The following is a 26996-nucleotide window of genomic DNA, read 5'->3' as shown; positions in this document are numbered from 1 at the left end:
CACAAATAAAAGTTTCATCATATTAATCTACATTGCTACAAGCTTCGTGTGCCCATCCTTTACAGTTAAGACACTGTATCTAACTTTCTCAGATTTACACTGTACTACCCGGTTCTGTCCGACTGTTGATGTCCCGGTTTTATCCTATTATTCAGAGCTACAGGCCTAGTACCTCTCAAAGAGCACTAATATCCTGATTCATCACATGAAATAACAGCAGGAAGAGTTATTATTATATGTTGTATACTTACATAAGTCAATCTTCCAGTGGTTAGGAACAGCAGTATATTATCGATGGGAGACAAATGAAAACTTTTCTTCACAAATTCTTCAATACATCGCCAACGACAAAGAAGCCAGTTACTCAGCTTTCTCTTAAACTAAGAATGACATGGCGGTTGTTTGCAACTAATTCCATGAGTTGGGCGACATATAGTGGCACTAATATAGCCAGAAAACCCAGGTCCCGGTTTTATCCACCTACCTGGTTTTATTCGACTTTCCCCTACTAGCTAGTTCTAGTTTTCTAACTGGTGATCTATTGTATATGCATGTGTGTGTGTGTGTGTGTAGGTATAACATGCTATGTTTAAGGAAGTGTTGCAATATCTTAAAAATGAAAATTCGTGACGCTACTAAATTACGAGAATCTTTGAAATGCTTAAAATGAAGTGTTATATATTATTGTGCTGCCAAAATGTCTTGAGCCGTGGCAAAAATGCGAACTAAAGTTTATACCCTCACACACCCTCGCGTTGAGCCAATAAGTAGTGATGTGAGGTGGAAAATTTTCCGCTATATTTTTCCGGAAAATTTTCCGTTCTAAAAAAGTATCAGTAATCAAGTAATAATTGTTCAGAAATCATAAAATTGGTTGAATTCATGTACAGAAATGTAAAAAAGTGAAAGATCGTTTAAAGAATCTGAAAATTTTCATGGCTCAAGACAATTTTCAATACTATTTGGAACAAGTTAAACAATTTTTCCTGAATCGAAATATTTTCTGTCTTATATGGAAAAATTGAAGTAGTAGAGAAAAACACTATGTAAATTTTTACTTCCCAACTTGAAATATTAGAAAATTTTCTGGTTCCTGTAATCTAATTGGAAAATTATAATTTGTTGCTGTCTAATTTTCCTCTACAGGAATTGTATATCTCAATGTGCAGTTAAATATAGTGGATTTTCGACCTAACATCACTATACATAATATCCAAAACTGTCCGGATTATGAAAAGTGTTTTCACTTGTTTCTACATCGTGATGAAAATTTTCCGATTCATGAAAATTCCTTACATTTGTTTTTCAGAGCAATAAAACTTTCCGATTCACAAAAAGTTGTTTTACTTTTTGCTCCAAATGAAAATTTTCCGACTCATAGAAAGTTCTTCAATTTTTGCAAGGCACAAAATATTTCGATTTATGAAACATTGTTTCACTTGTTCCTTCATAGTACTGAAAATTGTGAGAGCCATGAAAATTTTCAGATTCTTTAAACGATCTTTCAATTTTTAACATTTTTATACATTATTTCAATCAATTTTATGAATACTGAGGAACTGTTACTTGATCACTGATATTTGTCAAGAACGGAAAATTTTTCGGAAAAATATAGAAAATTTTCCACCTCACATCACAACTAAACAACGATGAAGGAATAAGTAAGTAGAGTATGTTTTTATGAATCGGAAAATTTTTCATTTCAAAATTTTCCGGAAAATTTTCATCACTGTACAGGACAGACAATTCTTCGATTCATGAAAAATTGTTTCACTTGTTCCTACATAGTACAGAAAATTGTCTGAGCCATAAAAATTTTCAGATTCTTTAAACAATCTTTCAATTTTTAACATTTCTATACATGAATTTAATCAGTTTATGAATACTGAGGAATTGTTACTTGATCACTGATCTTTGTTAAGAACGGAAAATTTTCCGGAAAAGTATAGAAGAAAATTTTCCACCTCACATCACGGCTATACAAGGATGTAGGAATAAGTGGAGTATGTTTTTATGAATCGGAAAAATTTCCGGAAAATTTTCATCACTGCCAATAAGGGTTCAGCTGTTGCTAAGCGAGAGAAAGCGAGCAGAATTCCTTCAGACGATAGCAGCGCTTGCAACGGAAGACTAGGGATCAAGTCAATGTGGTATCATAATTATTTACTTTCTTCCATTAGATAGAGTTGTTCAAGTATTACGTAATAACACTTTTATTCATTTTAGTAGACTTTCTCCTTGCTAGTTAAGCAAACGTAAGCAGATGATTTACCCCCCCCTCTTGGTAAGCAATTTTTTTAAAAAAATATCAAGATCTGTTATGTTTCGTGGCTATCAGAGTCTGTTTTAGCTCGTTCAAGGTATGATGCTTCCTTTCACGCGTTTTCTCTGTTCGATTTGAATTTTTTTTAGTACGGTTAATTCATTAGCAATATGTTCTGGCGGCGTGTGTTATCTTCAAAGAACTTCTTTTGTTGAATATTTACTTTATTTTAAATCTTTTGCCCTTTGCTCAATGAAACGAATGCTTCGTTCAATATCAAAGTTGTTAAATCGTGAACTTGATTAAATCCGTTTTATGTAATCAAGTTTTTTTTTTTTAATATTTGAATTACCATACCCAGAAGTTGAAGAGAAAAATTATGTACGTAATCCTGTAAAAAGAGCAAAATATAATATTCCCTTTCTTTCTTTTTTGCTGAAATCCGGTACATTTAAATGTCCCGAGAAATATTTTCTCCGACGGGACACGGATCTCGATTCCGTGACGGTCCCGGATATTCCGGGATGAATGGCAACCCTAGTTTTGGGTTGAATTTAAGTAGACTTTTTTTGTATGTTGTATCGTATTGTGTTGCAAGTGTTAGAGGTCTGCACGGTCCGGAATTTTTAGCTCGGGCCCGTTAATTTATAATATAAGGCCCGACCCTAGTCCAAAATGTGTTTAACATTTAGGCCCGAGCTCCTGTGATATTCAAATAAGTCCGAATTACAGAAACTTAATAATTAACTCATAATTGTATTTTTATTTGCAACAATTAGAAATTTAATTTTGCAGTTGTGCTTTAAAAGTTCTCCAGAAGTACTGTGCAATATATATATATATATATATATATATATATATATATATATATATATATATATATATATATATCGTTGTACAGTATATTTACAAAGTTAGGCCTGAAAAAACCCGAGAAATATGGCTGTATGAAATACCTGTTTTTGCTTTGGGTGCATACATCACCCATATGCGAAAAAAACGCAGATTTATCTCAATGCACGAAGATGGGATAACACACAGAAAGGATGCAAACGCCGTTCGTATAGGCAGCCAACGAGACAGTACTGCGCAGTGGGTTGCATATATCGGGTAATGGCAACAAACATTCATAGCACAGTTGAATGTAATAGCAGGTGTTCCACATAGTACGACAAACAACAACATTAATATCAGTACCACACATGAGTATCAACATTATAGCACTACGAAAATACGCGTACAACATAACAGTAATAGTAACAATTTTGTTTTGTGTTACTACTGCCTACACACATTTTCGTTTCCAACATCAATCTCATCGTTGCTCTCATTACGCGATATATGCAACCCAACGCGCAGTGCTGTCTCGCTGGCTGTCTATATGAACGGCATTTGCATCCTTCCTGCGTGTTATCCCATCTTTGGGCATTAAGATAAATCTGCCTGTCTTTCGCATACGGGCAACATATGCACCGAAAGCAAAACACGTACTTTCTGTTTTCGTTTCTTCTTTCTTCCTGCTCCTTATTACCCTTTTCGCTCATTTCCGTAACACATTGTGACAACGTTGTACACGTAATTGGTCCATTTTCGGATGTTTTGCTCTCTTCTCATGGGTGCGTTCTACCTCATTAAATTGCGTCGACTATGGGTAGTATTTCGTACATTTAAACTTTTCCGATATCTCTTCTCGTTCTCGCTATGTTCCATATAATCTCATTTTGACCCCATTTTTATGCCCCTATTTGACCCTTTCAGTGTGCTTCTTGGCCAATATATATATATAAAAAAATACGTATCGCTTCTTTTTCAATGTTCTTTATGTCTGTGCAATCTTATCACAATCGGCGTGTTACACCTGGGTACCCTGCCTTGTGAGATCATCTTTTGATGATCTTTAGTTTGCTAAATCTCTTTCCCTTGCCTTATAATGAAAATAAATATGTATCCAGTTTTGCGCCCTCAATCCGGCGTCCGGGACACAAGCCTCGTCTGTTCCCCTTAGTTACTTCACTGCGTATAAGAGTTTAACGTCTCTTTCAGCATTGAGGCCATATGAGACGTGGTACTGCTGCCTAATACGGATTTCAAACTACATGACCTCCGCCAGGAATCGAACCCCGATCTCCTGCGCCGAATGTGCGTACGCTAACCTTATAGTCATGAATGGGATTGGATGTAAACATAGTATATCATTATTTTACAAGAGACCCATTTTTACACAAAAATAATTGAATCCTTCAGGTTTACGTTCCACTCCTATATAGGCTTGAGGAGGCGGATAATTTATGAAAATAAGTGCTTATGAAAGAATTGTTGGAATGAAGGTGTGGAAGGAAACACACCCAAGAGATAACCACAGACACTGTGTTGTTAACCATTGACTTACAAGACTTAGGATTGAATCAGAGACCTCTTGCACTAGAAATGAGAGCTCTGTCATGAGCCAATGTATCTCTCACTTTCACACAACGTGAATTCTCTAATGTCCAAGAAATGACTACTTCGACGTTTCCTCTTTCACTGTGTGTTTGCAAACTGTGATAAATTTCCGTATCTTGCTGGATACACCGTTCATTGAGGAAGAAAATATGACAACGTTACTGTGTGCTACCTAGAGATGTATTTCCTCCCAATTAGGTAAAGCATCTGAGAGTTGGGCAGAATTACTGTGCCACATGCTGGGCTCCATAGGTCCTGATCCTGTGGGGCTGCGAAAGCCTGCCCCGCCAAAGTTTCGTTCGAACCACAGAATTTAGACATATTTGCTTCAATCTTTGTTTGGTTACATGACGATGAAACACAAATACCTGAAGCCCCTTATTCCAAGTTATACATAAATTGGCGCAGCTGGTGGTCTCAATGTTTGATCAGAAAAATAGGTGACAAAAATAGAAGCTTCCGAGCTGATTTTCAATTATGTAAATGGCAACAACATAATGTTCAGTAAAAACATATCTAATGACAACAAATAGAGGGGAAAATATCCTAATATGCATGAACCATTAATTAAACTGTTGTGAGAACTAGGATGTTCGTTCATTTGAAATACAAACAATAACATTCAAAAACTCAACTTTTGCCTAAAGAAGAAAATCGCGTGAATTGAAATGAAGCCCAAAGCAAACAATTCACCAGAAAATAAAAGGTACCCGGGATTAATATAATTATTTCTCCTGCAAACTCCAGGCATCGTTTGTCTGTGGTTGTACGCTTCTCTCGCTCTACTCCTAATAAATATCACCAGCTAATCAGCGTCTAGTTTCCGATATTTACTACTCTATTAACCTTGGTGGAACTGCATAGCGATGTCGTTATAGGATCCTGTCAGCTGTTAGCTCCAACCTTATCTACCGGCACTGCATCGTACTATCAGCTCGGAAAGACGTCAAGGACATTTTGCGGTCGATTCTCTCTTTATATATATTCTGAATTCGTATACTGACATATTGTTTGTAAGCCGACGGAAAAAATACAGTGGAATAAACAAAAATAGGGCACACCTGGTATAAAAGGGGTAGGTAGCCATTTCAAACACGATTTGCATCTGAATGGTAGGTGTCGCTGTGGTGATCGGCACATCCTGTGAATTATACATCCTGGCCAATCGAACAGATGAGTCAGTCACAGTTCAGCAACCGGTCCGTGCAGTTTATCGTAAATCATGTCTGAGTTGACAGAGTTTGATAATGTCACTTCAATAAATAACGTGGTTTTTGTACAATATCAATTTTTAGATTTACGAAGGAAAAAATAGTTCTTGTTCGATTTTCTCAAAAACTGTGCATGAGGTTTTAAATTAATGTATTGACATATCACTGTTCAGCTTATGTACAGATGTATAGATTGGTATATGCCTCGTCTTTTGACAGTTTTTTTTCTCGTTAAAAGTCGACACATTGTAGAATTAGTATCAAGAGTAAAGTAAAATATGAAATGAAATCTTTGAGTTTTACGTCACACGATTATGCGGGTTAGGCTAAAGAAGACGGTGAAGATGAGAAATGAATGAAATGGTGGAATGAAGAAAGTGGGAGGAAACGGGATAAGGCCGAGAAAACCCACGAGCACGGTGTTTGTCCACCACAAAGTCCATACGGCGCGAGCTGGGATCGAACCAGGAATCCCAAGCACCGGAGGTGAACATTCTACCACTGAGCCACCGCGCCCCCAAGAGTAAAGTAAGAAATAACTATTTTTGGATCAAAAGCTCCAATATATTTCAGACAAAAATTTTCTTATATGCCTTATATCTGGAGAACTACATATAGTGTAGCCAAACTCAAACTATCGCTTAACTTAGCATGATGTGCTTATTCCGTAAAAGCTACGGAAACTCGATTTAAGGGCCGTTCAAAAATTTTCTGGCACCTGATCCAAAAATGCATCAAAAGATCCAATAGATTTCAGTCAAGAATTTTCTTGTAGACCTTATATCTGGAGAACTACATATAGTGCAGCCAAACCCAAACTATCACTTAACTCAGTAGGATGTGCTTATTCCGTTTAAAAGAAAAAAAAACGAAAGTTCCATTTAGTGGCCGTTCAAAAATTTTGTGGGCCCTAATTCAAAAACTAATTATTGGCCTAGATCGCAATCTTTTGATGCATTTTTTTTATCATTCCTAGGATTCTTGGCCAAGATCGCAATCTTCTTATCTATTTTTTTGATCATTCCTAAATTCTTTTCTTTTCAAGGCAGTATTTAGTGGTGTACCTAATTGGCTTGGTAATGGTGTACCTACTACTTAATTGGCTTGTTTTTAGATGTACCCTTTTGTGTGTGCTTGTGTGCAGAAAAATCTGAAATATTTTAAACAGGACACATTTGTAAGGTTTCGAATATGTAGAATTATATAACCGTTCAGATTTAACATTTGCTTAAAGAAAAAACTCGTTATTTTGTCAATGTGGTACCTGAGAAGTCTCAGGGGAAACAGTGCTGCTGCTAGGCCTCGCAGATATATGAAAAACACACTTATTCTAAAATGTGATCCTCTATTTCAGCATTCAAAGGATGCCTTGTTGAAGGTCAGGACATCAAAGTGAATATACCTGTAAGTGATAATCGGCAACTTATGACCTATCAGATACATGTGAATATCAACCCAAGAGAACTTAAAGATGCCTGGGCGAATGGGAAGCCATTATACACCAATTATTGGTTTTTCAATAGCCAGCATAAACTATACCGCAAGTATCACTTTCTTTATTATTTTTGTATTTAATTTATGGAAGCTTGAAAATTGCTTTTCAGCACTGTTGCTGTATAATAAGGATTAGCAGAACTGAGTCCTGAAATACCTGGGGGTCGGGTAATATTAGATCCTGGCATCCAATTCTTGGTCGTTGAAACCAGTACCCGATTCTCGGTTCTGAAATCGCGTATCCGATTGTCGGTTCTGGAACCAGGTACCCAAGTTGCAGTTCTGGAACCGAATATCAGATTTTCGGTTCTGGAACGGGTACCTGAGTCTCCTTTTTGGAAACGTTTGCCCAGGCTCCGAAATTTTCTGGTCAAACGTAGTAACGTGTCGTTTTAAGCATTAGCAAGGGGGAAAATGTAAGGTCTATTTTTAGTCATTATTTTATAGATTTTAAGTAATAAGTGCTTGCTTTCTTTTAACATTTAAATCATAATCAATTGGGACCTAGTGATGAGTTAAATTTCTTTTAAGGGTTGGATAAGGAAAGGCATTTCATACTAGGTAAATAGCAATCTGTATATGGCGAGGACAAATCTTTGTTTTATTGTTGTTTCTATTTAATGAATATCTAAAGTGTAGTTTACCGTGAAGCATGTTTAATTATGTAGTGTAATGCAAAAGCGCCTCTAGTCGCTTTTTATTAAATTAGAGGGTCATTGATGTAGAGGAACACAATACACAGAAATAAAGTGTACAAACTGATACTATATTTTTCTATTAGAAAAGAGTAAAAATACGAGGATAGAAGTTAAATAGTTTCTAACGTAGTTTGCAAGCCTCTGGAGGCTGTGTCCCCAAGACTCCCATCACAGAGCTCCTGGGGTCAACTTTTTAAGATTTCAAATGGAAGCCCCATAAAGTTGGATTTCGGAATTCGTATTCCATAGTAAAAATACAGTAACATTTATCTCTGTTACTTTTATGAGAAAATATTTTAATTGGTGGTTATGTCCAAAGAAAGAATAGGTAGCCGCTGTGGCTCAGTGGTAGAGCGTTCACCTCTGGTGCGTGAAGTCCCTAGTTCGATCCCAATTCGTGCTAAGTGAGTTTTGTGGTGGACAAACACCCTGTACATAGTTTTCTCGGTGTTCACCCATTTTCTTCATTCCATGATGTAATTTCTCATCAACAACACCGTCTCCTTTAGCCTACATGGCATAATCGTGGGATGTATTTCATTTCATTGTTTTAACCAAAGAAAATGAAGGATTTGTAGGGAAAAAAGTTCAGATTAAGGCCATTGTCACTGATAGCCATCGTAGTTTTGGTAGAGAATTTATAGCTCCATTCCCACGTGCTTGACTCGGAGGTAGATTCGACTTTATTACTTTGATTTTCTTCTCGATTAAGTAAGTAGAACTGTTTGTAGAAAATGAAAAAAGAAATGTAATATTCAACAGGCAGTTAAACTGAAAACAGGTAGTCTACTCGTCGTCGTCTTGTAGTCTATGTACAGTCATGTTCAAAATGATTGTCGCATGTCTATAAATATGTTGTTGTAGGAATATAATTTGATAACGATTTCGCCCGGTATTTCTTATAATGTTAGTATTTGCCGGCAAAGACATGTATGTGGTAAATTTCATGTCAAATGAACAGTAAATAAGAACAATATAACGAAAACACCTTTCTTGTCCATTTAGCGACATTTTGTTTTACTCATTCTAATTTTCGTATTTATAATTCATTGCCTATGATATTTACTACATACGGTATATACATTTTCGATTATACACATAGTAACAATATTAAAAGTTCCCCACAAAATCATTATCAAAGATTTATGCCCGTTTTTCCTTTTCCCCTTTCGCCTTATGCCCTCAAAACATATTTTCACAGACAACCCATAGAGATGTTATCTTAAGGTGGAACGGGAATTCCTGTTTGGCCTTTTCCCATTTCGCCTTATAACATACAAGGGAATTTTCACTCGCTATCTGTAACAAAGAGGGATTTATTTTATTCTCAACTGCAATCTCCCTTCTATTTCAAACAAATTAAACTCAAATATCTCACAAGAACATAAATTTTATTATCACATCCAAAAGTTTCTATGTGGATATAGTATGAAATATCATCAATATATTAAATTACATCAATTTCACTGTTCTCTAGTCTATCCTTTAGGCGGTGAGTCCTGTCCTCCAGCCGTCTTCACTTTAGCTTTCTAGGTGTTCCCTGATTACCCACTTGAAGAAGTACTCGCAGTCTTTCATTTACACGTTGCTCGTCTTTCATTAATTCAATGAAAGGGTATAATATGTCTAAGTGGTCCTTTGATGCCTTTCTTCGTAATGTGGCGTGCCACCCTTCTGCATTATTAGTCGTTCGTTCTTGATCGTTTTCAAAATGAGTCCGCAAGTCACTGCAAATGGGTAAAAATAAAATTATTAGGACATTAAAGATTCAAAGGATTGCATGAGAATCTACGTTGGAAAGTCGATAGTCTTATTTCTTTTGGAAATCAAAAGAATTCTTCTTTTCTAGATAAATTCTTTTGATAATTTACAAATGAGTGAATGCAGAATCTTCAACACGTGCACATCACAAGAAAATCTATGTTACACTGCATGAGGTACTAATGTAATAAAGTACTTTATTGTAGAATACTCGAAATAGCTTAATTGATGATTTAATAATAAAAAATGCTTGCAGGAAACGCCAGCTATCTATGTATTAAAGAAAACATACTTACAGAGGAAATAGCGCTCCACCATTATCCAGCCAAGTGTCTACAAGATAATCATGAAACTCCTCCTTACATGGAACGTCAGGCGTATCTTTTTGCAAACGTACAACCACTACATTTAAATGGGAAGTTGAAACCAGAGATAGTGCTGCTGTACGTCGAATCCGTCTTTTTACTTCAGAGTTCTCTTTGTACAACTGAGAAAGTCCTAACTATTGAATCTTCCTCCACACAGACTGAGAGAAGCGGAAGAAACACCCTCTGATTATAACACCAGGAAATACTTGACTTTCATCAGTGATTGCTGCTTTTCTAAAAAACAATAGAAACTTCTTTCAATTTGAAACGCAGTCCAAATTTATCTGAACCATCTCTCATTACCCTCCTTCCTCCATTACGTCCCTCATTACCTCCAGTAATCTTACATGTGTGTCTTGTTTTTTACTGGGAAGTAAGCAGAAGAGAAGAAGAAATACCTGGCCCAAATATTTTCCTTGTATAATTGGAAGAAAAGGCAACGTACAGTCTTAAATGTCCCATCCGTTACAAACCTGATGCACTGACACAGAATCTCAAAATTTTCAACAGTGCCGAAAACCTAATGAAAATATGTACATAAAAGGCTAGAATAAATAACACAGATATTCTAACGAAAATGCTTTAATATTAATATTCTTACTTTTATTACTATTGTCATATCAGACTTTCACGATTTAAAAAAGCACTAAAACAACGCAAGAAGAAGTAGGAAATGATAAACTATTTTCTTGACTATTAAAATATAACTTACAAGTATTCTACTAGAGTCAACGTCTTCATCCACCAACACAATTTTTTGCCGTCGTGCGTTTCACTCCACGATCCTTCCACCTTCAATGTACTCAGGGTCATTCCATATGAAATCAAATTAGAAACTAAAATTTGCTCATATGTTTTGGATTTTTTTTTCAAATTTTGTACAAATGTTGTGGTATCCAAACATAGCACACCTGTCAAATTTTACAGCTCTACCTCAAACGGGACTGCTGTAGGAACCATTCGAAGTTTGGGGGTTTTGTGCAAAAAGCACCTAAGTCCGCCTTCGACTTAAATTACTCAAACCGCTACATCTCTGGAGATATTGAAGCTATTTGAAAATGGTTTTCACTAAAACAATCTTAGAATTTGTAAAATTTAAAAGATTGTAGTAATAAACTGCCCAAGTGGGGTTAAGCATATGAATTTGAACATCAAAGAGGAAAAAAAAAAAGAAAAAATAATGTCAAAATTTGGCAACTATTTCTGAAAAAGGCCCACCTAACACCAACCTCAAATTTTCAAAATAAGTACCTCTGGTGTTCCTCTTTAACATATTAAAAAATTAGGAGGGTGTTGTTTTTCGGTATGTTCAAGAAAAACAAATTATGGCACAATGTAAGTTGAGAGCGGATTTAGACACTTTTTCCACAAACCCCTCAAATTTCCAATGCCTGTTTCCAATTTTCCGTGTTGAAAATATTTGTAATTGTCAAGACTGAGGTGACTGAATAAATGAATGGTCTGTAATCACTGTCTCCATTTGGGTTCTGTCAGTTTGAATTAATTTTTTGTACTTATATCTTATAAGTGAGCCAGTTCTTTTAATGCACGAACGAGATACTCGGTTGTTCCAAATATTTCAATAGTTTTCATAGTCGTCAATGATTATGGAACTAATGACAGAATCTGAGTCCCTTCAGCAATGGTACTTGAAGTTTCAGATTTCTGACACAATTCATTTATTCAGTCACCTCAGTCTTGAAAATTACAAATATTTTCAACACGGAAAATTGGAAACAGTCATTGGAAATTTGGGGAGTTTGTGGAAAAAGTGCCTAAATCCGCTCTCAACTTACATTGTGCCATAATTTGTTTTTCTTGAATATACCAAAAACACCCTCCTAATCTTTTTATATGTTAAAGAGGATCACCAGAGCTACTTATTTTAAAAATTTGAGGTTGGTGTTAGGTGGGCCTTTTTCAGAAATAGTTGCCAAATTTTGACATTTTTTCTTTTTTTTCCTCTTTGATGTTGAAATTCATATGCTTAACCCCACATGGGCAGTTTATTACTACAATCTTTTAAATTTTACAAATTCTAAGATTGTTTTAGTGAAAACCATTTTCAAATAGCTTTAATATCTCCAGAGATGTAGCGGTTTGAGTACTTTAAGTCGAAGGCAGACTTAAGTGCTTTTTGCACAAAACCCTCAAACTTCGAATGGTTCCTACAGCAGTTCCGTTTGAGGTAGAGCTGTAAAATTTGACAGGTGTGCTATGTTTGGATACCACAACATTTGTACAAAATGTAAAAAAAAAAAAAAAAAATCTAAAGCACATGAGCCTCCATGATTTGTTGATTTCATACGGAATGACCCCTCAATCTTTGCAGTAGTGGTTGCTGGTTTCATGCTCGTATGTTATATAGAGAGTGTTTGACACCACTAAGGGCAGGAACAACAGATGCAGTTTCAATTTTCCTTAGCAATCTCCTCCCTGGAAAGAAGAAAATAAATTAATTGTAAATATCAACAGAAAAAAAGTCATACTTTCCCTCGAGAAAGTCAAGACAAACGAAATTTTGCTTAACTGTGACCGGTTAATTGTGTTACACTATAAATAGAAAGTGGACTATGTATTTGTGTGCTAGCTAGAATGCGATTATAAAAAAAAAGTTTCACATCTGAAGTTCTAAAATAACTTTATGGAGAAGTTGCAAAAATAAATATTAGAAGCATGCAGAGAAACTTGTGTCAAAATTACTTATACCTTATTACAACTATTACTAAATACTTACCGAGCTCCTTCGTGGTTAATCGGTTAGCGTACGCGCCTTTGGCGTGGGAGACCCGGAGGAACTCATGTGGCTAGGATTCCACGTTAATCAGTAGGCGCTATTTCATACAGCTCGCTGCTGAAAGGGACGTTAAACTCAAAATCAACTCAATTATATACTTACCTATATACGTATCTTAGTAATTGTTGATGTTGGTTCTTCTGCCACTCTTCTACATATTTGAGGTACAAATACAAGGCTGCGTGAACATTTTTTTTTTTAAACAGTGACGCAAATAATACATTTCTCTGAATACTTACTTTGATTATACGCTGTTCTATTCGTTCAGCCTTATCATAATTTGAAAATTCCCTCCTCTAGTGCAAGGCGAAATGGAAAAAGGCCAAACGGGCATTCCCGTTTCGCTTTACAATCAAATTAACATGCACTCTGTTAGCATCATAGCCTGGAGTAATGAAAACAGGCATAAGGCGAAACGGGAAAATGCCAAACGGGAAGACACCTTATTAAATTATGTTCCCACAATAAGATCATTTGGACATGATGATACTTTTCTTGTTAGGAGAATATTGTATTCAGATGTTTGATCAACACAGTTGCAAGACGTGTCTGTGTTAAGATCGTTGCATAAAATCTATTATCACAAAATAAAAGTCCATTCACTGAATATTTCAAAAGCCCGTAATTTGAAAGATTTAACTTTTCTTAACAATGTGATAGAAACAAAATTTACCTCAGAATCCGAAGTTTTTTTTTACCGTAGAAACCGAAACCATAACTTTCTGTAGGGGTTAGCAATTGAAATTTTCAAGATTGAAAGAATTAATTTAAGTCCCACGTCTATGCGCTTTAGGCTTATTTTAATGTACCACATGAATACGCTTTAGGCTAAAGGAGGCAATGATAAATGAAAGCAAACGATTGTGGTACTAATTTTCTGTGCTCTGCCACCGGGAATCGAACCCAAGACCACGCACTACAGAGGTACACGCGCTAGCCATTAGACCAGCGGAGAGAGCTAGAGGGACTATATAATGGGGTGCCCTAGATGCAGTTGGTCTTCACAGAATTGCAAACTTCGTTTGAAACTAATGAACTTCTATTCTCATCCATTTTTACCTCTGGGGGTCGCGGTGGCTCAGTGGTAGAGCGTTCACCTCTGGTGCTTGGGATCCCGGGTTTGATCCCAGCCTCCGCCAAGTGAACTTTGTGGTGGACAAACACCGTGCTCGTGGGCTTTCTCGGGGTTCTCCCGTTTCCTCCCACTTTCTTCATTCCACCATTTCACTCATCTCTCATCATCACCGTCTCCTTTAGCCTAACCGGCATAAATGTGGGACGTAAAACTCAAAGATTTCATTTCATTTTCTATTTTTACCTCTGATGCATTTTTATCCATTTGTCCTATGATGCCGGTGTTTCGAATCCCTGTATCAAAGTGATTTCAAAATAGGCCGAGAAACTTGGAGAGATAATTCTACTTTTTTAAAAAAAAAGACATTAAAACTTTCTTCACACTTTCTTCCCGTATGCTTGGTTTACAAGTAATACCCCTTAGAAAGTTTCCTACGCTTTTTTTAACACCCTTTATCTTGAAACCAGAAGAGATACAAACAGACAATCATGTGCATTGCGAAAATTTGATATAGCAAATAACTTGTAATATGTTGGTTCTTTCAGAATTGCATTCAGTACTCTTTAGAACTGTTTCGTCACTTTTAAATTTATTAGTTGTGTTATTGTTTTATGAATTTAAATTAGTCAAATTTTGAGACATAAATGAATATCAAGATAATTAAAGTAGCGAAATGGATAACTACCACTAACTGAAATAGATTTTATCTACCGGTAGCAAGGATCTTATAAAAGAGAGGATCTTCTGGAACTGGATACCCGATTATCGGTTTTGGATCCGGTTCTCAATTTTTGCATCGAACCGAGTATCCGATCCGTACCGGACGGATCCGAAATTTTTGTACCATCTCTACTGTACTATTTTGACTAGAATTTCAAGATTAAAGAGGAGGAGGATTAAAGCATTACTTTAGAGACGACTCTTGAGGGATGTCGCATACGTAAAAATTAAACTTTATTACTAGAAGGTAAGAAACGAAAGGTTACCTAACGTACTAATGTTTGTATACAAAAATAAGTACATCAGAAAATTCTAGCGATAAAATTTCATCTTTACCAATGTAACTTCCCTCAAGAGCCGCCACTTCCTGTAATTTAAGTTAGTAAATATTTAGGAGTACCCATTCCAGTATGCTTCATCAAGTTCTTCTCACAAAGCCCTTCCAGAAAAGAACTATCTGGTTTCAAATTTAACTTAATGGACATGGCCTCCAATGCTTTCCTCTATGGGGATGAGTGAGTATGCCTTTGGAACCGTGTAATATTCTTTAAAAAAATAATTGGATTTTTTAAAACGTAATCAATATAAACGTATTTGCAATAGGAAGCGAATATAACCCCAAGACATTTTCTTACTTTGCTACTCCTGTGATTGATTTGAATTATATTTGATTTGACTAACAATAAATGAAATAAAATATTTATACTAAGGGACAGCGTTTATTGTTTTTGAAGGTGGCCCACCATGGGCCATTTAAGCGCTGTTAGCAAATAAGGAGGCTGCGGTGTTTCCACGTCTCTGTACACATTCATATCAGTTTGTGCTTATCACAAATAAGCGACTCATCACTCACTCGCGTCTGTTTAGCCGCATGGCAACGTTTCGTTGCATTCGCTCAGCCCACACGCCATTGATTGAGTCTCACGCTTTAACTCGAAGTTCCACTGTATTCCCTTTGGGCTAACACAGACTTATTAATAAATATGAATATGATTACACATGTAAAAAAGTTTGGTGGTATGTAACTGTAGAAGGCAAAGGTAGAATCTCAAGAAAGCTCAAAAAAGTTGTCCAACACAAACTCAAGTGCCTGTCATTGGACCAGAGATCTTTCGCACTAGAAGTAAGCACTCTTCCACTGCCTAGGTTATCTATGTATAATCTAATATTCCAAATATTCTTTCTTTCAGGCTCAACTATATCTAATCCCGATTTGAATAGACTAGTGTTGAACTTAGTTCCACTTTCTGATAGGTTTATGAAAAAATGTGTTTTTTATCACCTGGAAAGAAGAACAACTGTACCTCCAAATGATAAATTGTGCTTCGTAAAACTCAACGCAATGTTGAAGGCTCTCCCAGAAAAGATGTGTTACAAGGAATATTATTCGATCCTGCACAGAGAGTATCAGTGGGTGTTGTATGATGTTGAACTTATTGTGGGATTCAGGAGTGAATTTGATTCCAAATCAGCTCAAAGCAGCGAACGAGGTATGTCATATATACAACAATACATATAAAACTAAACCTAGCAGTAAATTGTACTACCTAATGCAGAATTTATTGCTTTTGTTAATATATGCAAAGTTCTGTATCCTCAGCCATAGCTAAAAGTAAATCAGACAAATCGTCAAATTTAATGTCCTATATAAATTTTGTCGATTTTACAGGAGAAGGAAAAGAAGCATTTGATGTGATTTCATTTGATTTGCTTTCATTTCATTTCGTTTGATTTGATTTAATTTTATTTGATTTCATTTGACTTGATTTCATTTCATTTGATTTTATTTGCTTTAATTTGATTTGATTTGATTTCATTTCATTTCATTTCATTTAATGATTGCATTTCATTTCATTTCATTTTATTTCATTTGATTTCATTTAATTTGATTTCAAGTTTTTACAAACATTTTAGATTCATTAATTCGTTGCTATTGAGTTCCTTTAGAGCTACTTTCTAAATAATATGGATCTAAACTTTTGCAATAGAGACTAGTGTATTTAAAAAGCTATAGTGATTTTTCGTCAGTTGATGCAGATATTTGCCTAAATTTAATGGTGAGCACTATAAGTTTGTCATTCATAAGTAAATAAAGCAGCTGATATGCCTTTCTGATGACCATTTCGTGATTGTTTATTCCTTTTTTTAAGTTTTCAGTTTATTGCCTGGACATTTTCAATAATAATGTTATACAGAGAACAACGATGCAGAAATAAAAAAAAATAATAATGTATAACAAATAACAAGGTACACTAAAAACATAAACAATCTAGTTGATAGGAAGCTAATGTGAATATTCAATAGTGTCATTGGTCTTAACACTATTTGTTTTCTATGGTTTTAACCCCATATGAGTTTATAAATACTACGAGGCATCCCTAGCAGCCATGTCCTCTATTACAGTGAAAATTGTTTGTAGATGAGTAAAGTGTATTAAACTTTGGAATTGTTTGCACTAGTAAAAACGGAATCATGCACACCATGATCAAAATGGCGCGGGGGAAACCTAAAATTTGCCTGTATTAATCGAAATTCTTATAAAGTAAATCCATCGTACAAAAACAGTGACGGCAGGGATTTTCACACTACAGTAGAGCGTCGATTATCCGAAGTAATTGGGGGACATAGGTGTTCGGAAAACTGGTTTGTTCGGACAATCGAACTGTATATGTTTATTTGCCAAAAAGAAGTACTGTACAGTAAATTTATTCATTAAAACAGGCATCTCTTTAAGTATTACAAAGTAACGTACAAAGGCAACTTTAGCGGTGCCGGTCAGCAGCGCCTTATGAAGGCCCCATTAGAAGCAATGTTCCGCCAGCGGTGGCTCAGTGCGGCGACTACTGTGGGAAACTTGGTTTGGGAGCGAGGGGGATGATGGACGGTAGGATGGGAGAGTAACAGGTGCGAGCGAGTACACAGTTCGGTTAAGCGATCGTTCGGTTGACCGACGGTGCGAAAACGCAAAAAGCTGGCCAAAATTAAAAAAACGAAAGTTAATAATATAGGAATTTTTTTATGTAGTTGGCTAGAGTGATGTTAGAAGGGGCCAAATCCATAAATAGAATAGGGTTTTTACTTTATTCCGACTACCTGAGCCACTCTTAAATAGACCCTTCAGCAGATCAAATGCGTAGAGAACAATAGAAGAATTGTGACGCGTCCGTTTAAACGGTTGTAACTTTCGAACGCGTTCATAGTTTTTAAATCTGTAAAGTTTTCCTACACCGTACTGGTATGTAGAATAAGTGTATGAAGTGAAAAATTAATAATAATGATGTAATAATTTATAATTTGAATCGCAAGTCAGGCAAAATTTTCACATTGTTGATATATTTTATTAACTTAAAGCGTTGAAAACATTATGTGCACCCTCGTGCACCACGTTCATATTTTGTAGAATGGTAGTCTGAAAATTAATTAATGCTGTAGACAAAAAAGTAGCTGCCAAAACATGCCAATTACGAAGCGTGTTGATGTTAATTATTGCTCATTAATGTTACAGTGACAAACCGTTGCAGTTATCATAACTGAATCAAATACCAATAATTTGTGTCATTTAAGTAATAATACATTTCTAATAAATAAGAACGTGAGTAACAAATAATTGTTCATCAAAAAATGTGAAAAAAGTGAATGTTATTAAAGATACATTGTGAAAATTGCAAAGTATGTTGACATTCTTGTTATTCCGCCATTTTGGATCCGCCATTTTTTTCAACTTTAGTTGTAGAATCGTAATCAGCAACCTCAATAACCCCTTTATCGCCACTTTTGAGAACATTTCTACGACTTTTTCGACTTTTGCAAATTTTATTCCGCCATTTTGTTTTTTTTCAATGTTAGTTGCAGAATCGTAATCAGCAACCTCAATAACCCCTTAAAACTAAATTTCATTCAATCTGAATATAGTTATCATATTTTGGCCAGCTTTTTGCGTTTTCGCCCCACTGTGCGACGTTCGGATAATCGACGCTCTACTGTCTGAAAATTTAATTAAATTGGAAAAAGCACAAAAACAGTAATTGTATTAAACGATCACAAAGTACAGAACAGGAGCTAAAGACAAACCAACAACCCCCGGCGCGAGGTTCACTCGAACTCGATAACACTATTTAGTGATACATTTATTGTGCACTCTATTACCTTGACATTTTTCAATACTGTTATCAGTAACAATAAGTCAGAAATGTAAGACAATATAGAGTATAACAAATAACATAATACACAAAAGCTATAGTAATAAGCAGTCGAGTTAACAAAAGTTTAATATACGTACTACTTCTGCATTAGCTGATACAATGCTTCTTCATAAGATTATACGTTGAACAAGAAAACCATTATTGAATGCAAAAGGTGAAAATAAGTACTTTTGTCTAAAGATGCAGTGAATTTCCTCAATACTTAATCTTGATAACACTGTTCAATTAAGTTGTTTGTAATAACTGACATGATCAGGGTGACTAATGACAAGATAACTTCCAAGACACATAAACATCAACTCATATTTTTCATTCGTGACCATCCAGAAATGTTTCGTGCAGTAGAGGAATAACTTGAAACCTACTTCTGTAGTACTGAAACGGTTGACAGCAATTTTGTCGTGTTGCAGTTGAACATGACTTGTTTAAAAGCAGAGTGTATGCGGAGAATCCTTAAGCAATTTAATCTTCCTAACATCTTCGAAGTTGAACGGTGTACCATCAGCAGTTTGTGAAGTTCAAATAGTCGGATTTTCTCAGCAATAGATCTGAAATCAATAAAATCTTCACTTCTCATTGGATGTGTGTTGCTAGTTGTATGATTGGAATTGAGAAGGAACAAATACTTCATCTGTTGGCTTTATTGTTCTTGTTATTACACTATAAGCTGAATCGTCTTTGTTTTGACCATGTTGAGGTTCGAATAATCTCAGCACAACTTCTACTGTGCTTTCAGCTTTTAAAACTGTAGACAAAGGTGCAACAATTATTCTATCCAGTTAGTTTTGATCAGTACATTAGTTGCAATATAAATGTATAGTATTTTCTCCTTTCTTGCGAAGACTAGTCAGATGTCGATGCAAACACATAGGAACATAACGCTGATTAATACCAAGAGTATTGTGAAAACTTTTAGCTTACAAACTTTGAACTTTATCCTTATAGTGTTCAAATAATGAAACGGTGTTTTATTCTGTATGAATATTCCTTTGTTGGTGAGCTTCTGGGTATTTACTACTTCTGTATGGCAACTTATGAATTCTCTTTGTAACTGTTAGTTGCCAATATCATAGAACTCATTTAGAGCTTTCTCTGACTCTTTTCAGCTCAAAACACTGCCTTTCTTTCTTCATAAAACCGGCACTAGGATTTTCAGCACTCTTCGCCTAACAACAGTTTTTCCTATAACTGTACTTACGTATCAGAACCCTTGATGGCATAATTTTTTGTTCATTTCTTTCTTAGGATTTTATTAATAGAAGCTATTTATTTACAATTTGACTTCTACATCATTGAATCTTCGTCTTCATACTGACACTTCACATGATGATTACAATCTTCATCCTTAATGAAGTGATTTCAACATAAAAGAGTAGACCATCTCCCGCAAAACGAAAATATTTCTTCCTTACAGCGAGATACTCCATAAATCTCTTCATGGCTAGGAATGTAGTTAAAATATCGCTGCTACGTATTTCAAACAAATCTTTGTTGCTGAATAAGACGTTCGCATTTTTGTTGGATTTCTTGCTTTCATTCATCAACAGATAGAAGGATCTATCTTCATCCGAAATGAAATGAGTTTGTCACCCGGGTTCAAATCTATTATTGTTTCTTTGTGACACTTATTTTCTGGTGCCACCAGAGTTTCAAAATTGAACTAATCTCTGTTACTTCTCGGGTCTGACAAAAGTAACTAAAGTTATTAGATTCAAACTCCGAATCGCTAAATTTTATGTGAAGTAACCACTTTTAGGTTGTTTTCATTTTTGACATAAAATTTGCGTTTTAGATTGCGATAATCGGCATATAAGTTATTAGCGCTGCGTTGCGATCCGCAAAATTTGACAAAATTGACACGGAATAGGACCTAATGAATAGCAAGAGTTAAAAGAACAAAAGAACAAGAACTTGAGTTATTGTAGTTAGCAATAAAATATATGTTGGTTGTGGTCATGTTGGTTTTAGTCGTTTTTAATCGTTTTAATTATTAATTTCTCGTTCAAATTACAAATAATGTATTATCCAAGAATGTAAATTAAAAAGACTTCTAAGTTACACACACTTAAAAAACTTAAAGTAATCAGTTTTTAAAATATATTTTAACAATTATTAATGATTTTGCGAATTATTTACTTATATTTCTTGTTGCTTACAAATTCTAAAAGAAAAAATGTGCTCATATAAACAACAGTTAAAGAAATTACTGCATGTTCCAAAATAGACCTATTGTCCTGTTTTATTTCTTCATTACACTCTATAATCAAGACGTGACATACCGATAGAAATACTAAGAAGTTCCAGTGACAAACTATTGTCATAGGAGGATACAATGTAGCTAGATGAGTAAAAGAAAACAAACCTAGGCCAGTTGACTCACCCAGCACCTATAGAAAATATAAATACAGAGGACTTAGAATTCCTATTCTATTTAGTGGCTTAAACGGTTCTATAAAATTGATAAGCAAAAATAAACTACTTTGCAAAATACTACTTAACTTCACCCTACTTCTCTTCACCCTACAAACCTTCTTCCCCTCTTCGCCTCATCTGTTCTAACACCTTATCCAACCTCTTTTGTACCTCGGACAAAGTTCTGGCTCTCTTGCAATCGTTATCTCCTCATAAATCACTTGGACCTGATAAAATTAGTCCTCTCTGTCTCAACAAAACTGCTTCAGTTATTGCGGTTCCTCTATCTATCTTGTTCAATAGATGCTTCAAGGAAGGGTATTACATCACCAGCTGGAAACTAGCTCACGTGACCCCAATATATAAATCTACCCTTAAAGATCATGTTTCCTCTTATAAGCCAATATCTCTTCCTTCTGTAATATCAGTTATTTCCGAAAATATAATCAAGGACACACTACTTAAATACACCTCGCCTTACATTCACACTTCTCAGCACGCTTTATACCGAAAAGTTCAAGTCTAGTAAACTTACGTACTCTTCTTTTCTGTGCAATTAAATATATGAATAACAATACTCAATTAGATGTTATCTACTTAGATCTCTCCAAGGCCTTTGATTCTGTCAATTTCCAATAGGTTTAATATACATGGTATTTTTTTCTCTTTAATAACCATCTATTTGAAGGATCGTAAACACGAGAGTTGTTCTTTCAGGGGCGACTTCTAACCCCCAACCTGGGATCTCAGGGGTGCCTCAGTTGAATATACTTAGGCCCCTGCTATATGTACTGTATGTGAATGATCTCTACTCACACTTATCACCTCATCCTAATGGTCTTCTACTTTTTGCTGACGATTGTAATTTATACAGAAAATACCGTGTCTGCAAAATACGATTTCCCTACAGGAAAAGATAAATTACCTTATAGGTTGGTGTAAAATGTGGTACTTGAACCTTAACAGGAAATGTGACAGTATTACCATTAATCTGAAAAAATCTCCTGTTCCCTCCACATACCATATCAACGATTCCCCTATTACACATTCTGCTAGTCGTAATGATCTTGATGTCATCTCTGATTTGAAACTCACGTTCTCTGACCACATCTCCTCAATACTTAAGAATTCAATGCACCTGTTGGGGCTTCTTTATCGATTTACTGAACTATGCACTGTTTCATCATTAGTAAATTTTTATAAAACTCGAATAGCGTCCAAGATCAAATGCTGATCTCCCATATGGGCCATGGCAGCACATACACATCTCCCTAGACTTCAATCTATTCTCAATTTCTTTATTACTATAGTACATTTTCGTGTCCCGCACTTGGAAAATTACCTAAAGAGAAACTCTTGCGATATATTAATACTAGACTCCGAAAGTACGCAGAAACAACTCTGGTCTGAAATGTCATCATACATAGTTAATGGAAACTTAAAATCGGAAACTTTACTTCAGGAACTATCCTTACGTGTCTCTTCCCGTTAACCCAGAATACCCACCTATTCCGACTTTCCCACCCTAGATTAGCAATTATACATAGGGATCTTCTTTTTTTAACAGAATACTGAACTGTTATAATCATTTAACAACTAATGTGAACATTTTTTCGAGCTACTCGGTGTTTGAAGTAGCAATTAAACGAGTTTTGGCGAAATAATATTACTTTTGCACTATTTGTTGACACTCTTTTTGTTGTTTTTTACTGTTTGTTAACATTTTCCTGTGTAAAATGGCAAAGTTATGCTGTATCTGGGAGTTTGTTCAATAAATAAATAAATAAATAAATAAATAAGTAAAATAAACTTCGATTTACACTTTGAAACTAATGTGGATTGGGTTTGTCAAGTGACATTTCATTGCTAAATCCTGATTTGTATTCCTTTTTTTTTTTTTTTTAGTATACACTTTAGTATTATGTCAAAACTAGTTTTTGTCTAGGGGGCGCGGTGGCTCAGTGGTAGAGCGTTCACCTCTGGTGCTTGGGGTCCCGGGTTCGATCCCAGCCCCCGCCAAGTGAACTTTGTGGTGGACAAACACCGTGCTCGTGGGTTTTCTCGGGGTTATCCCGTTTCCTCCCACTTTCTTCATTCCACCATTTCACTCATCTCTCACCGTCTCCTTTAGCCTAACCGGCATAACCGTGGGACGTAAAACTTAAAGATTTCATTTCATTTAGCTTTTGTCTAGCTGAGGACTTCGTCTCCCGACCCTATATTTACTCAGCCTACGGCCTCGTACTTCTCATATCCCTAACATATCTCCAATCGAGATATGGCCATCTTATTATAACAATTACAACTCCCACTCTTTTATCTTCCCCTATTTTCTTCCCTTCCAAGGGTAACGATCAAAAAACGTTGAAACCATCTTGAATTATCATCTCTTTACAATTAAGGAACTTCGAAATATGGGCATATTTTAACAATTACAACCCTCACCCGTTTTCTTTTTTACATTTTTCTTCCCTTTCAAGAGAAACATTAAAAAACGCTGAAACGTGTTTTTAATTATTTTAAATTAATAGCCCAAAAACCTATTTTCATGTCTCTAACCTTAAGAGATTTGAAGATATGTCTGTTATTTTACGACACTGAAGCTCAATCCTTTTTCTTTCCGCTTTTTCCGTTCCTTATAGGGGAGATATCAAAAGAAGCTGAAAGAAGTCTAATTATTTTAAATGAGAAGTCCAAATACCAAATTTCATGTCTCTAATCTTAAAGGATATCCGTAATTTTAACCCCATTTTTTCCTTCCATTCTAGGGGATGAAAAACTGCTGAAACACGTATATAATCATTTTAAATGAGGAGTCTAAATATCGAATTCCATGTCTATAACTTAAGAAATTTCAAAGATATGGACATCTTATTATAATAATCCTAATTTTCCCGTCTTTTTCTTCTTATCTTCTCTTCTTCCCTTCGAGGTTAAATACTTTTAAAAATCTGAAAGACGTATCTAAGTATTTTAAATGCCAATTTCATGCCTCTAATATTAAGAGATTTCGAGATATGAACATTTTAAGATAATAATTGCCACCCCTCTTTTCTCCATTTACCCTTCGAATTTAAAAAAAAAAAAATCTTCCTTAGTGGGACCTTACATCACAAATTCTATGTCTTGTCCAAATTTCGAGTTTCTAGTTCAAGTGGTATGGTCACGGAGTTTATCAATCAGTCAGTTAGGACTTTTTTTCGTATTGAGAAATGTTCTAGAATTGAAGCTGATTCCTTACTCATGTTCCTTGTTAGCAATCCTTACACTAATACTTCGAACTACTTTCAGACTCGTTCTTATTTGAAGTTTTTCTTTGCAGATTGGAATTCGCCGCTGAAGAGAAACAATGAGTATTCTTTACTTGTAGTTGCATTATCTATCACCATTGTTTCCTTGATGCTGAGATCGAAGCTGAAACATCAATGTAAACATAGAACCATATGCAATTCACCGAGCCAACAAATCACAAACGTGTCAAGACCACGACGGTCCAGATGGAGGTCTTCAAACAATCAAAACTCAAACCGAGCGAGGAATGCAGCACATATGCAAAGCATACGTGGGAATCGATCTGCCTCGGTGTCCGAAAGAAGTGAAATTTCGATAGAAGTTCCTCCGGACTCTCAGGACAACATAAGTGTCTCACATGATAGTGTTTCTGCATTACAACTTATGGAAAGCGCTGGCGCCGTATTTCTGTTAAGATATTTTGAGAGACATGCTGGAATATTCCCATTAGAACACATGAGTATATATCATAGAGTAACTAGTATTCAACTGGAGATGTCAAATTCACTTACCGATTTGTGTCCCCCTATTGCATAAAAACGGGACAAAACTCGATTCATGTACTTTGAAGAAAAGCGATCCTACCTATAGAAATAACAATTGAACTATAGGCTACATAATACCCTGACATATCGCGTGAAAACTTTCAACCAACTAACTACCTTTAAAATTAGGTATGCTTTATTTTCCTTCTGGTTGACAAAGTTTATTCTTAAATTATAAACGATCTTAAAATTTATGTGTAAGTCACCAGTAAAATTTTATACATAATCCATAGTTTCTTTCGACTATAGCTTCGAAATGAATGCATACATTTGAGAACAGTTTTATTTTATAGAAGAATGTAAATTTTTGTAAGATATCGAAAACTGTACTTAAATTGGATTATTCGTTCCGAAGTTATCGACAAAACAACATGAAAGTAAATATACGCTTTTGCTGTAGAAGGGATAATCGTCATGTAATTTAACTGTATATATGTATATAAGTGAGAATAGCACCAAACCTTCGAAGAGCGAGAAATTCATATTTTTCTGCATTGCGTTGTGTACATTATTCTGTATTTACCATTAATTTGACTCATTCTGATGCAAAGATGATACTTTCGTGAAGCATCATTACTATGAAGTAATATTTTAGGAAAAGAAGAAAGTACATTTTTACAACATATATGGTAAACGTCTAATTTAATATTGCAATCATACTGTATGTATTGTAAGCACCATTAAGAAAAGTACCTTGTATTCAGTGTGCTATTGCTGCACAGAGCATATAAATGTTAAAGTATGTGGAAAAATCTTTCATATATATTCAAATTAAACTTCCAAATACATTTTTGGTGTGTTGTGTTCCAACTATAGAAAATAAATTGTCACAATGAAGTTATGTAAATAAATAAATAAATAAAAGATAAAAATTATGATAAGTAAAGTTTAGTGAAAATCAAGTAGTAATAAAGAGTGTGCGATGTTTTCTTTGAAAAAGGAAAGAAAATAGATACTTTTGGTATGGAAACGTTTTGTCTGTGATAAAGGATTTGGCTAAATTACGTAGTAACTAGAACTGAAACTTTAAATGAAATATACATAATCAATAAAGTACGAAATAATTCAAGGCTTATTTTGCCTTAGATATTAAATTAGATACAAGATGCAATAATACATATAAATTTACATAGACTTAAACGATCCCTATATATAATTTGCCTTGTACTAAATTATTTTTCATAATGTGCGGATAAAATGTAAATTATTGTAAGTGCCAATAATAATGATACAAGAAGAAATATTCTGTAAAACAGGAAATTGTTATCAAATTAATGTGTCAAAAAGTTTGATATTTTATGATTTCGGATCTTCTGTGACATTTAAATCTTACACTGTACAATATTGTGTTAAATGCTAAAATGTGCATTAAAATATATTTTGAAAACAATTATTAAAACTATCATGTTATTAAGTTCATAATTTGGCAATAATAAAATTGAACTTGATTACCGAAGTTGTATATGTTTAGCTGGATTAGTTTATTTCTCATTTAGACGTACACCCATGTCCAAAATGATTGTCACATATCTATAACTGTCTTCTTGTAAGAATATAATTTGATAATCATTTTACAGGGTACTTTTAACACTGATACTATGTGTATAATGGGGAAATGTATATTTGTGGTATACGAAAATTACAATGAGTAAAACAAAATGTTGCTAAATGGAGAAGAAAGTTTTATTTTCGTTTTATTGTTGTTATTTACTGCTCT

General features: G+C 34.9%; 1 protein-coding gene across 2 annotated transcripts in view; it reads left to right on the top strand.

Annotated features, from left to right (window-relative positions):
- The window catches only part of LOC145664694 (uncharacterized), a 64690-nt gene extending 37955 nt beyond the window's left edge, over positions 1–26735 (top strand). For both annotated transcript variants that reach the window (XM_081731555.1, XM_081731554.1), the window contains exons 3-5: positions 7271–7456; positions 16020–16319; positions 24766–26735. In XM_081731555.1, coding sequence (XP_081587681.1) covers positions 7271–7456; positions 16020–16319; positions 24766–25271 — 992 coding nt within the window. In that variant the 3' untranslated portion in view covers positions 25272–26735. The remainder of the gene's footprint in view (positions 1–7270; positions 7457–16019; positions 16320–24765) is intronic.
- Positions 26736–26996: the final 261 nt, after the last annotated feature.

The sequence above is a fragment of the Thermobia domestica genome, chromosome 11 (assembly GCF_964235325.1).
Source record: "Thermobia domestica chromosome 11, izTheDome1.hap1.1, whole genome shotgun sequence".
NCBI lineage: Eukaryota > Metazoa > Arthropoda > Insecta > Zygentoma > Lepismatidae > Thermobia > Thermobia domestica.
This window is presented reverse-complemented; position numbering and strand designations above follow the sequence as displayed.